At 44.6% G+C, this 12,111-nt stretch overlaps 1 protein-coding gene across 1 annotated transcript in view; it reads left to right on the top strand.

Moving 5' to 3' along the window:
* OTC (ornithine carbamoyltransferase) overlaps positions 1–11,850 on the top strand; it is a gene marked incomplete at its 3' end in the record, with an annotated part of 33,928 nt that extends 22,078 nt beyond the window's left edge. The window contains 4 exon segments of the mRNA XM_034754491.1: positions 6,668–6,790; positions 9,516–9,569; positions 9,651–9,800; positions 11,713–11,850. Of these exon segments, the coding sequence (XP_034610382.1) occupies positions 6,668–6,790; positions 9,516–9,569; positions 9,651–9,800; positions 11,713–11,850 (465 nt within the window).
* Positions 11,851–12,111: the final 261 nt, after the last annotated feature.

Genomic DNA, 12,111 nt, shown 5'->3' with positions numbered 1-12,111 from the left:
AATTCGGCGGACGGTCCCTCACTCCCACTCGTAGCGAAGGACCTTCCGCCGAATTGCCGCCGCAGATCGCGATCGCGGCTTTTTTTTTTTTTTGGCTGCTTGGGGTGGCCAAAACCCTGGAGCCAGCCCTGGCGGGAAGTGGGAGGGGGCTGTATGGGGGGCCCAGCCTTCCCTACCTGGTCCTCCATACAGTTTTGCAACCCCAGTGTGGCCCTCAGGGCAAAAAGTTTGCTCACCCCTGGGTTACAGGTAGATAGGTAGGATGAGATTTTGTGTTTTGCCTTTAAGAGGTGTAGTACACAACTTGCAGCCTAGGGGGAGTGTGAGCTAAGCCACTTTAGTACTCTCCTGATTCTGGACTGTTCTGCATCCATCCACATAATGTAGACAAGTCTGGAGGCCTGTTTATGTTACTTCACCCTTACTGCCCAAAATGTAGACCCACCTTGATACACCCCTGCCAACCCCAAACCTCTCCACCACTTTCTCCATGCCAAGGTTTGCAAGGGGTTCTTCAGAAGGCAGACTCACCGCTGTCTCCCACGCTGCCTGTGCCAGGTGAATCTTTCCCCAGCCAGACGTGGGACTTTTGGCCTCCTCCCCTTATACTGCTCTGGCCCTTTTACCCAGAGTAAAAGAGGTGGCGCATGGGTAAAAATCTCACCCACAGATTATTGGTGGTGTCTACCCACATAGCCTCTTTTCCTCTCTGTCTGGCACTTCTGCTGTGGGATTTCCTTGGTTTTGTTCTCTCATGCATCAGACAGTAGCAGGGAACATATTGGCATGTTGCGTACTGTGTTGTAGTTGCAAAAAAAAACAGTATTTTAATAACTCAGTGAATTTCACCAGTTCCAAGAATAGAGGTAGGATATCACACCTAGCATGCTCCTAGTTATTTTTAAAATCAGCTAAAACGGCGTTTTTGTGATATCTGAATAGATAGGCTGCGTACATATGAAATTTATTGGACAGATGTACACGCAAAATGCAATAGCAACAGAGAAATGTTAGACTTGTTTAGATACACACTTACTTTAACTTCAGAAAGGTTTTTCTTTAATAACATCTATTACATCAGCTTTATAAATATTTTTCTGCAATTTCTCCTTTGTCAGTATGCCATCAGAGTTCCTCCAATAGAGGACTGACTTTTCTTTTTTCTGTGTGTGCCAGTGGAGCTCTATTTCCCCCAAATCTCTGAATACTTTAACATCATTTTACTCTTCTCTGTTATAATTCCAATTAATTTGTTCTTCTTTTTTACAGCATCACTTTTACTATATTCGTTTACATACGCATATTCCAGAAAATGCTTCTGGTTTACTTTCAGAGCTTTCTCTATTCCTGTCCTGTGTACAGAGCACTGCATTTCTGACAGGCTGAGTTGTTCTCCAGTCATGAAGACTGTGTTCAGATGCCTCCGATTCAGTGTCGTCTTATTCTGTAGCCACTGCCTGACTAACCTGGAGTTCTCAAGCATTAACTCCGTGAGACAGCTTTCCCTTTTCCAATGCTCAGCTTTAACTCTGTCACCTAGAATAGGCATTGTGCAATGAAGTGTTTTTTCTTGCCACAACTATGACCTTCTTTTCCAACCAGTTGGTGAGCTGAGTATCCTCCTAGGTGTAGTTATGACCCACCAGATCTTCTGCAAGTGTTTTGAGACCCAATTTTGGGTGTTCTTGAGACCTGGCCTTCTAGGACTATAGGCTTGTATGCCTTTAGTGTACACACAGGTTTTCCATTCTCTTTCATGCTTAAGGCCCATGATTGCCACTTCCGTAGTTCATCCAATGCTTAACACTCTGTTAAATATAAGCTCTGGCTTACTAAGGGGTGTTCTGTGAAGCTTGACTGATGAACAATTTAGCACAATTTAGATCTTGATCTCTCTGTCCATGTCAGCTGACTCACATGTAAGTGTGGGTCAGTTTGTCAATGCCTCACTGGTTCTTATCTCTCTTGTCTGAAGTCAAATGTTTCCTATACCTCAATCCTTTTTGGAGAGAGGTGGTCAGGCACAATGCTCACTCTTTCTCAAGGCGATCCTCACCTTTGCTAGCTGGTTAGTTGACCAGTGATATATAAATGCCATTGACCTCTTTGTCCACAGAGTAGCAGAAGTAAAACTTGGAATTTCAATATCAAGTACAGCTGACAGATTTCAGAGTCTGCTTGTCTATTTCTGCCATTGTTGAGTGACTGCTCCATCCTCATAGATAGTGAATGCTGGGCACATCAGGAAATACAAACACCATGCTGCTTTTTAATTTTTGTTTGTTGCTCACTCTATTATCTTCCTAGTTTTGACTTTTTCTTTCAGAACCTTACAGAACATGGTCCTTCTCCCCCTTTAAGTTTTCTATACCTTTGTTGTTGTAGACTTTATGAGAAGCTCCTCTTTAAGTATTTTCAATAGTATGAGTTGTTGCACTATTGCCCAAATCAAAGACAGCTGCCATATGGTCCCTGTTAGTTTATGGCAAAAGAAGCTATGTGGCCCACAGAACCCAAACTAAGAGATTCTTGTCACTCACTTCATAAGAACAGCCATACTGGGTCAGACCAAAGGTCCATCTAGCCCAGTATTCTGTCTTCCAACAGTGGCCAGTGCCAGGTGCCCCAGAGGGAATGAACAAAACAGGTAAGCATCAAGTGATCCACCCCTGTCTCCCATTCCCAGCTTCTGGCAAACAGAGGCTAGGGACACCATCCCTGCCCATCCTGGCTAATAGCCACTGATGGATCTATCAAATGATGAGTGCTTATATTATGGTAGCACCTAAAGATCCCAACCAAACCAGATCCCTATTGTACTAGGTGTGGTACTTACACTTAGTAAAAGACAGTCCCTGCCCTGGAGACTTTACAATTTAAATAGACAAGATGGGAAACGGAGGTGAAGTGACTGGCCCAGGGTGTCATAGCAAGTCAGTGGCAGAGCCAGGAATAGAAGACAGGAATCCTGACTCCCACTCTGAAGCATTATCCACCGAACCACGCTGCCTCCTGTGCAAATATGTTTTCTGGCTAACCCCCTGGATTTACATTTTAAATTATGCCAAAATATTGACTCATTATTCAAATGCATGCTATAATTGAATCCTGTATGGTTAATATTGTCAATAATTTACAGTATCAACTCAAGCTGGTGTCACAGTTTGTGGTTGGCTAGAAATAAGATCAGATAAGTTAGACCTGAAACTTCCTAATTAACTAAACTAGCCTCTTCCACTTTCAGAAGGAGAAGCTTGTGGCCTGGCCTTCTTTAAAATAAGCAAGCTAACAAAATAACAAGTGCTGTGTATTCAGTTTGTCTTTTTTCTGAAATTTTCTGATAAGCTGCAGCCCAGGGTAGGGACTGAATGAAACCTGGAAACTAAGTATCGACATGAAAAGAAATAGATTGTATGGGCAACTTTAATCATTTAGGTGGGTCTTTCAGTAAAGAGCAGAAGCCAAGTTTTGTTGCATTTCAGAGCACTCCCAGACTGCCAAGGGGAGGCAATCATGTGGGGGAAAGGGCTCCAGACTTTAAGAACATTCAGTTTTTGTGGTTTTACTAAAAACCAAAATACTTGGTTGTCGTGCCTAAAATGTAAAGAGAAACTAGCGCAATCTTAGCCAACTGGATAAAATACCTAAGGCAGCGTACTAGGGTTGGGGGCAGAAGGACAGGAGAGAAAAGTCACCTGAGGTTCAGGTATGAACATGTCACTCTCTCTGGCTTCGCTGTCATGATTCTGATTTAACCTAGATTGTTACCATTACAGCAAAAGTCTCTCACTGTATTCCTTCTGTGCAGTTTTACAAGCAGTGAACTCTAAAATAGAAAAAGGAGAAATACAAACCATATAGGGTAGCTCCTACGCTTCCTCGGAGCTCCTTTCCTCTGGGTTTCAGTCAGCACAACCCCCTTGTATCTCGCAACCATCTTTTAAGGCTGCATTTCTCAATGTTTTAGCATGGGCTGCATTTTAATATAAAGATGGCTGTGTGGACCATCTCTGCTCCTATTTGCCATCCCATAGCATCTCTTTGGCAAACTGGCTACATGGGAACATCACATAGGAAAGTATTTAATATATGTTTGCTTCTTTTAATGCAGTTTAGCATCTGCAAATAACAAGGAGCTGGCACCATAGGCGTGGCCAGCTTTCCATGGCCCACCAGCAAATGCCTCACGTACTACAATTTGTAACTTTTATTTTAAAGTAATGAGCCCAAACAGGCTCAGTTGCAACTAATTAGCTCCCAGTTGGTACTTCCACCCTGCTCCTGCTGTACCCTAGATGAGAATTAACCCCTGAAACGATAGGTTTGGCATAGCCTCCTCCAAGGACACCACTAGAAAGGGGTACAATGGGGCTTTTGGGGATGCTGGAAAATCTGTCCAGCTGTTACTCTCCAATACTCTGTATCCACCAAGTCCTAGCCTGTTCTTTTGTAAACACCTAATACTATGCCAGAAACATCCTTTCAGCCAGTGATCTGCATAGGAGTCATTTGCATTATGATTCCAGCTGGTGAAATGGTTGTAGCTGTGCTGGGAGGAGATGCAATTGCCTGCCAGCTACAAGGACAAACAAAATTGACAATGCTGGGCTTACTACTGGGGATTTGTGAAGCCTCCCAAAGGACAATATGGGGCCAGGGGTGAAGTCAGGCACCAGAAATTGGCTCTCACGTACTTTTCTATGAATTACATTAAATATCCCAAATGTTGCTATTTTTTGACACACAAAGCTGCGGTCACTGGCAGAAATTATGATATTTTTACCCTGGAACAAGTCCACAAACATTTGCTTTGGAGGGGCCATCTCTGGGAGAGAAAGGGGAGTTCCCTCCCTATTCTTCTTCAGGCCCCCATGATCTCTGCTGAGACTGTCTACATAGATGCTAGTTAGTTCAATGGATCCACTGTGCCAAACCCCAAGTCTTTTAATTTTAATGACTGAAACAATTGTTCAGTGGCAAGGGCTTTTGGCTACTACAATACAACAGCAAGCTGGGCCTGAACTGGTGACCTAGGGATGAAGGGCTCTAGATCATGTTTCAAGTCCTCTCAGCCATACTGGGGGCACAGGGAAAAGAGTGAACATATTTGGTTTTATCTTTGTTTAAAAAGCCCATTGCCCAGTAGTTACTATGGTACATCCAGATAGGCTTATTTTAAATAAGCCCTTTTTTGAAAAGGACCTTCAATGGGTCTGATCAGCAGAGAAGTGGAGCTCATTTCCAATTGCTCCTTCTTGGGTCTTGCCTACACTGAGTAGTTGCCCCCATTTTCAGCCATTAATGGCCAGCTTCTGGTATAGCTGCCCCGGTACAAACCCCAAGTGTAAACAGGCAAAGCCACTATTTGTACTGGTGTCAAGTATCAGGGGGTAGCCGAGTTAGTCTGTATCCACAAAAACAATGAGGAGTCCAGTGGACCTTAAAGACTAACAGATTTATTTGGGCATAAGCTTTTGTGAGTAAAAAACGCACCTCTTCAGATGCATGGAGTGAAAATTACATACATCTGAAGAGGTGGGTTTTTTACTCACGAAAGCTTATGCCCAAATAAATCTGTTAGTCTTTAAGGTGCCTCTGGACTCTGTGTTTGTGGCATTTACCCCAGTTTGAAACCTCTACCACTGCTAAATGTGGCTTTCCTTAACTATACAAATGTTTACTGCTGCAGCTACACCAATGGCCGTAACTGGGGCAAATCCTCAGTGCAGACAAGGCCTAACAGTGAATGCCCATAGCTGGTTTTAAAATGTTGATGTTTGCACGTGTATCAAAAGTTTTAGCAAAGCTAAAAATAGAAATAGGAATTTCGCCCCACTTGACTCCCAATAGACTTGGAGTGGGATTTTCAAAGCATCTAAGTGTCATAGGAGCACAATTCTTCTTCGCTTTCAATATAGCTTCTCTTTGTAAATCACCTAAGAACTTTTGAAAATCCTGCCCTTTACCTTTTGATAGATATATATATATTTCTGCTATGAAAATACTACAATCAAAGTTTAAGTCAAGGTGACGCAATAACACTCTGCTATAGTGTAAGACGGGGTTCTCAAACTTCATTGCACTGTGACCTCCTTCTGATAACAAAAATTACTACACGACCCGGGGGGGCAAAGCCGAAGCCCACAGGCTTCAGCCCTGGGCGGGAGGCCTGTAGTCTGAGCCCCATCGCCTAGCACTGAAGCCAAAGCCTGAGCCCCGCTGCTCAGGGCTGAAGCCCTTTGCTTTGGCCCTGGGCAGTGGGGCTTTGGCTTTGGGCTCCTGGGCCCCAGGAAGTCTAATGCCAGCCCTGGTGACCCCATTAAAATGGGGTCATGACCCACTTTGGGGGCCTAACCCAGAGTTTGAGAACTGCTGGTGTAAGACAAGGGGGTACATTCATTCAGTTGTCTTTTCTTGGATTGAAGTTCAGCTGTAGGATGCTTTTTTTTTTTCTGTTCAGCTTTGTAAAGTCTTGTTTCTGGAGTGACCATCCTGTGACTGCTACAGGTTTGATCAAAGCAATGCTCCACACATGACAGCTGCTCATAACGGAAGGTGGCAAAGTTACACTGACTCAGCCTAGTGTTGTCACCACTCCTGGCACCTATTGCCACTTGTTTGCCGAATCTCCAAAATCATAACTGTGGTATTGTTATTTGCTTGTCAGGAACACTATGGCTATCTGAAGGGGCTCACAATAAGCTGGATTGGTGATGGAAACAATGTCCTGAATTCCATCCTGATGAGTGCTGCTAAATTTGGGATGCATCTGCGTGTTGCTACTCCAAAGGTAAGAGAGTCCTGCACTTGGAGGAAGGGAAGTAAAACTATCTAAGGCTCAAGATCTATTCTCAGACACTTGCATGCCTCCCAGAAGCTGCAAATCTGGCTAGCCTGTACACAGGCCACACGAGCATGAAGAGGTTCCTCCCCCCCTCATTGTGCCACCATCCACCACAATGTAGTCCACAGTGAAAACATGATGAATTATTATTTATTTCTAGAGGGGCTAAAGTGCAGTTTCATGCAAAGACTGAGATAAGCTCTCTACTCCACGTTGCTTACAGTCTAACAAAGAACACCATTTATGTGCTTCGCTATTGGGTCTCAGTATTTTGATTTAAGAAGATCCCCAGGAAGACGTAGTGTAACACCAATGAACCCTGGTCATCGGTGGAGGGATTGAACCTGGGACTTTTGGAGCTTAGTGCATGAGCCTCTACAGCATAAGCTAAAAGCCAACTGTCTCTTAACTAAGGCTGTAGACCAGACTCATTTAATTCTCTCTAAGTGGTCTCGGTGCCACTAGATGGGACAGAACACCACACCCAGACAGTGTGTGGATTACAATAGCACATAGCCTAAACCAGTGTTTCACAATCTTTTCAAGTTGGCAACCACTTATTCAAAGTAAACAAACAAACACCAAACCATTTTATATTTACCATCAAAGTATATCAATGAGAACAATGCAAAGCCAATATAATTTATTTGTGTGTGTCCTGAAAGGCTAACAGAGGATGCTTCCCTTGAAGGGTAAGGGTGTGTGGGGAGTGGAGGAGCGAGATTTTCTTTGCTTTAGATTATAATAAAATTTTCAACATCTCATGACGCCCCTGATTTCCTTTCTGATTAATCAGTTCAGAAACACTGGCTTAGGCACAGCAGATTCAGAAGAAGAGGGTGTCAAACTGGAATATAAATCTTTGCTATTTGGTATCATAGTTGCCTTAATCTCAATGGATGTTTTGTTTGGTAGACTTTTTACATAGATTTGCTTATATATCTATATCTATAATATAATTAAAATGTAAAATGACTCATTGGGGCAGGGACTGCCCTTCTGCAATGTGTTTGTGCAGCACTCTACTTAATGAGGTCCTGATCCTGACTGGGGCCTTTCAGCACCTACTTAAATATAAATAATAGAATTATGCAGGGGATGGACATTGGGCTTCCCAAAATAATTCAAAATTTCATTTTGTTCCAAATTAGAATGAAACTTGAAAGTTTCAAAATTCTCTAGAAAGGAAAATTACAAAGAACTCCTTACTTTACATTGACTGAAATGTTTCATTTAGACAAAATTGTTTTGTTTTAATTTTGACTTAAAAATCTGATAACCTATAGTATAATACAGAATAAAAAATCAAGACAGTTATTTCAAAATGAAAAATTGAAATAAATCTGTTTAAAAAGTGTCAGAATGGAATGTTTTAACATTGTTGGAACACCTTGTTGATGAGGCCTGGCCTGGCATGAGTAACTAACACCTGGAGGGAGACCTCAACATTTCTTGGAGGATAGGATTAGGGAGCTAAAGAGATCATTTAGGTTGAAAACCGAATATTTGTGCTAAATAAGATAAGTAAATAGGTCATTAGGCTAAAAAGATATCTTAGAATGTCTGAGCCAGCTAAGAGGGAGAACACCCAGAGAAACATTTACTAGGAACAAGAATAACAATATATGGACAGGATATGCAACGTAACCAAACCAAACCCAAAACGTGTAATGCAAGTAAATGCAATGTAAAGTGTAACTGTATATAAAGGAAGTGGTTTGCTGGGTAATTTTGAGTATGTGGTGTGGCCTACCCACCCTTGCATTTGAGTCTGATCAACTCAGCTTTGCATTGCTGTATGCCAAGTAAAAATATCTGAGTGACAAAGTCTGGAGTAGAACAGAGTTCTTGGTAAGTTAAGTGGAAAGAGTTCTTCAAGGGAATTCCAACACACCTTTCTCCAGTTTTTCTCCAAAATTAAATTTCAGTAAAAATCAATGCAGTTTTGCAGAGCATTTTGATTTCGACAGAACAGCATTCTTCCATGGGAAATGGTTCCATCAATGTTTTTCCGACCAGCTCAATTAGGGTTACCATATTTAGCAAATAAAAAGAGGACCCTCCACGGGCCCTGGCCCCGCCCATTTCCCCAGCCCCCCCCCCTCCCCCGCCCCAACCCTCCCCTACCTCCGCCCCCTCCTCCCTCCCACTCCCAGCCACGCGGAAAGGGCTGCCCGAGCGCTACTGGCTTCACGGTTTGCCAGGCAGCCCCCAGACCCTGCGCCCCCGGCCGGCGCTTCCCCAGCACAGCTGGAGACCGGGAGGGGAAGCGCCCAGCTGGTGGCACAGGGCCTGGAGGCTGCCCAGCAAACCTGTGAAGCCGGTAGCGCTCGGGCTTCGGGCAGCCCCTATGCCTCCGGACCCTGCGCCCCAGGCCGGGCACTTCCCCTCCCGGGCTCCGACGGCGCAGGGTCCGGAGGCACGGGGGCTGCCCGGAGCGCTTGGCTCTTAAACAGAGCCGAAGAGTCAGGGGAGGAGCAGAGCCGCCGCGGGAGGGGAAGTGCCCGGCCGGCATTTTCCCGGACATGTTCGGCTTTTTGGCAATTCCCCTAGACGGGGGTTTGATTGCCGAAAAGCCGGACATGTCCAGGAAAAAACGGACGTATGGTAACCCTAGGTCAATAAAATAATAATGTAAATGTGCATTGTAATGTTATCATCTTTTTGACAGGGCTTTGAACCGGACCCCAACATCGTTAAAGTAGCTGAAGAGTACTCCAAAGAGGTATGAGCCAATATGTTAAATATGGTTTACTTTATGTTTTGAATGAAGTTGTTTGACCTCCCTTGCCTTACTGTACCTTAGTATAGCACCAAATTGTTTTTCACGACTGATCCCTTGGAAGCTGCAAGTGGAGCCAATGTCCTAGTTACAGACACATGGATAAGCATGGGACAAGAAGAGGAGAAGGCAAAGCGATTGAAGGCTTTCCAAGGTTACCAGATCACAATGCAGGTAAAGGTCAATTTCCAGCTCTTGTGAATGCTTTGTGAGTGATGGGATTTCAGAGGGCTTTGGAGCTGGTCTTGCAATGATGCAAGAAGCTCCTCCCCCCATTGTAAAGTTCAGCCCTGCCAGAAGCTGGCTGAGTCTCTTCCCCTTCATTTGCTGTTCTCACGGGGGAGGGAAGGGGAGCGTAAAGTGCCCAGCAGCTCAGGGAAGCTCCGCTCCCTCCTCCCATAAGAAACACAGACAGGACTGTGCCTCTACTCCTCCCCCCGCAGTACTTGGCCTGGGAAGGGGAAGAGGGGGGTGAAGAGCCCCTGGAGCTGCCCCCTCCAGCCTGGTAAGGGAAGATGCCCCTTCCCCACCCCTACCCCCCGCAGGTCTGTGAGAAAGGAATGAAGAACCCCAGGAGAAGCAGAGCTGAGGCTGGGGGTGGGGTGGGCTGGACTGAGGGGGGTGGAGGCTGATGGGGTGGGACCTGGGTGAGGGCAAAACTGAGAGGTGAAGGGGACAGGAATAATTGCTGGGCAGAGGATGGGCAGATTAGGAGTGAGAGTTCCTGCAGCAGAAGCCAGAATCATCTTACTCAATACGTCTGGGAGAGTGGACGACACTAGTTGCCACGCACAAATACACTGGGGATGGGCAGGGGGTTGTTCAAAAAATCAAAAGACAGACCAAAAAACCACAATATAATATTTTTTTTAAAATATCTCCTGATTTTTTGGGGGCAGCAGGGGAGGTGTCAGACTCATGAATTTTGATCTCTTGAGGTTGGCAGTATTGAGTTTTTTGTTCTGGTCCACTTCTGTAGATTCCATTTTTAAAGATCAACATCGTCAAAGCATTCATTTGATAGCTCTTACGAGGAAGGGTCACGGGTATTGGTGTACCCTTCACACCAACGCAAAGCCCACTAACCAACACAATTGCTGTCTGAGTTACCTGAGGCTTCCCCTGCCAAACTTTCTCCTTCAGTCTGGCCTTTCTGGATGGGCCCTTACTGGACACACAAATCTGGGGCACAAACAGAGGGAAGGCTTTGCTTCTCCCCTTCTCAAGGACTCTGTATTTAACTGTTTGTTCCTCCCAGCCCACCCCACCTTATTATATCCACACTGCAAGAGAAGATCTTTTGAATGTTTCTCAGGCTAAGTCACAATAATGCTCATATTGCAATTCATAGAGAGCACGGCCAGGGCACCATTTTGGGCAGATTTGCATGTATCTGTAAATGGACAAAGCTTTAAATAAATATTTTTAAAAACCCATTTAGCTGAAATATTTATCAGAGCAACCACTGCTAAAGAAAATGGAAACAGAATATTAACGATTGGAATATAAATAATGACATTTTAGTCTCTATTAGAATCAGTGATCTAACTGACCATATTTTAACTCTAGGTCCCCAGAATGCTAGTAGAAGACATGGCTCAACTTGCTTAAAATGCTATAATCCATTGCTCATCTATTAGATTGACGTATTATGAGTTACTCATATCAAAAGAATTGACGAAGGCCTTTTTACGCATGTCTTAATATGCAGTTATTGCCATTATCCATATATTTTGTTGGCATGTGGTGTTACTGTCCAGAGTGTACTTATTGATTGACCTGCTGCTTCACCACAATTCATACTCTCCTTTCAAAGACAAAAGTCTAGGGGTGAAATCCTGGCCCCACTGAAATCAGTGGTAAAATTCCCATTTACTTGAATGGGCCCAGGATTTCACCCTGGATTCTTATCTTATTTGCACTGGTATCCATCTGGACTAACTCTGCTGACGTCAGTGGAATTACTTGGGGCTCACACCAAATGTAAATGAGATCAGAATCTGGCCCAGACCAGTTTCTCACCACTTAAAGATCTTGCTAATGGACCATCACATCACTCAACTTTTTCATGCTTTTTTATCTTTAGACTGGAAAACATGCGGCCTCTGACTGGACCTTTTTACACTGTTTACCAAGAAAGCCAGAAGAAGTTAATGATGAAGTATTTTATTCTCCACGATCACTAGCTTTCCAGGAGGCTGAAAACAGAAAATGGACAATTATGGTATGAAAAACAAATAAGAACAGTTTGGGCGTGGGCGGCTGGTGACCCAGCCATTGGAGGAGGCTAGTCCCTAGCCCCTCCCCTTGTACCTAAGGCCCCACCTCCCCTCTCCCCTTCTGCCCCTCTCCCCTGCAAGAGCTCAGAGCACCCCCCACCGTGGACCCCAGCCCCAACTCCAGGCAGCCGGGGGGCGAGGCCCCAGCCCCACTGCTCCAGGTGGCAGCACAGCCAGTCCTGGTGCACTGGGTGGCAGCGCGCCCA

This window comes from Trachemys scripta, chromosome 1 (genome assembly GCF_013100865.1).
Source record: "Trachemys scripta elegans isolate TJP31775 chromosome 1, CAS_Tse_1.0, whole genome shotgun sequence".
NCBI classification, from domain to species: domain Eukaryota; kingdom Metazoa; phylum Chordata; order Testudines; family Emydidae; genus Trachemys; species Trachemys scripta.
Note: the sequence above shows the minus strand (reverse complement) of the source record. Positions and strands in the feature narration are given on the sequence as shown.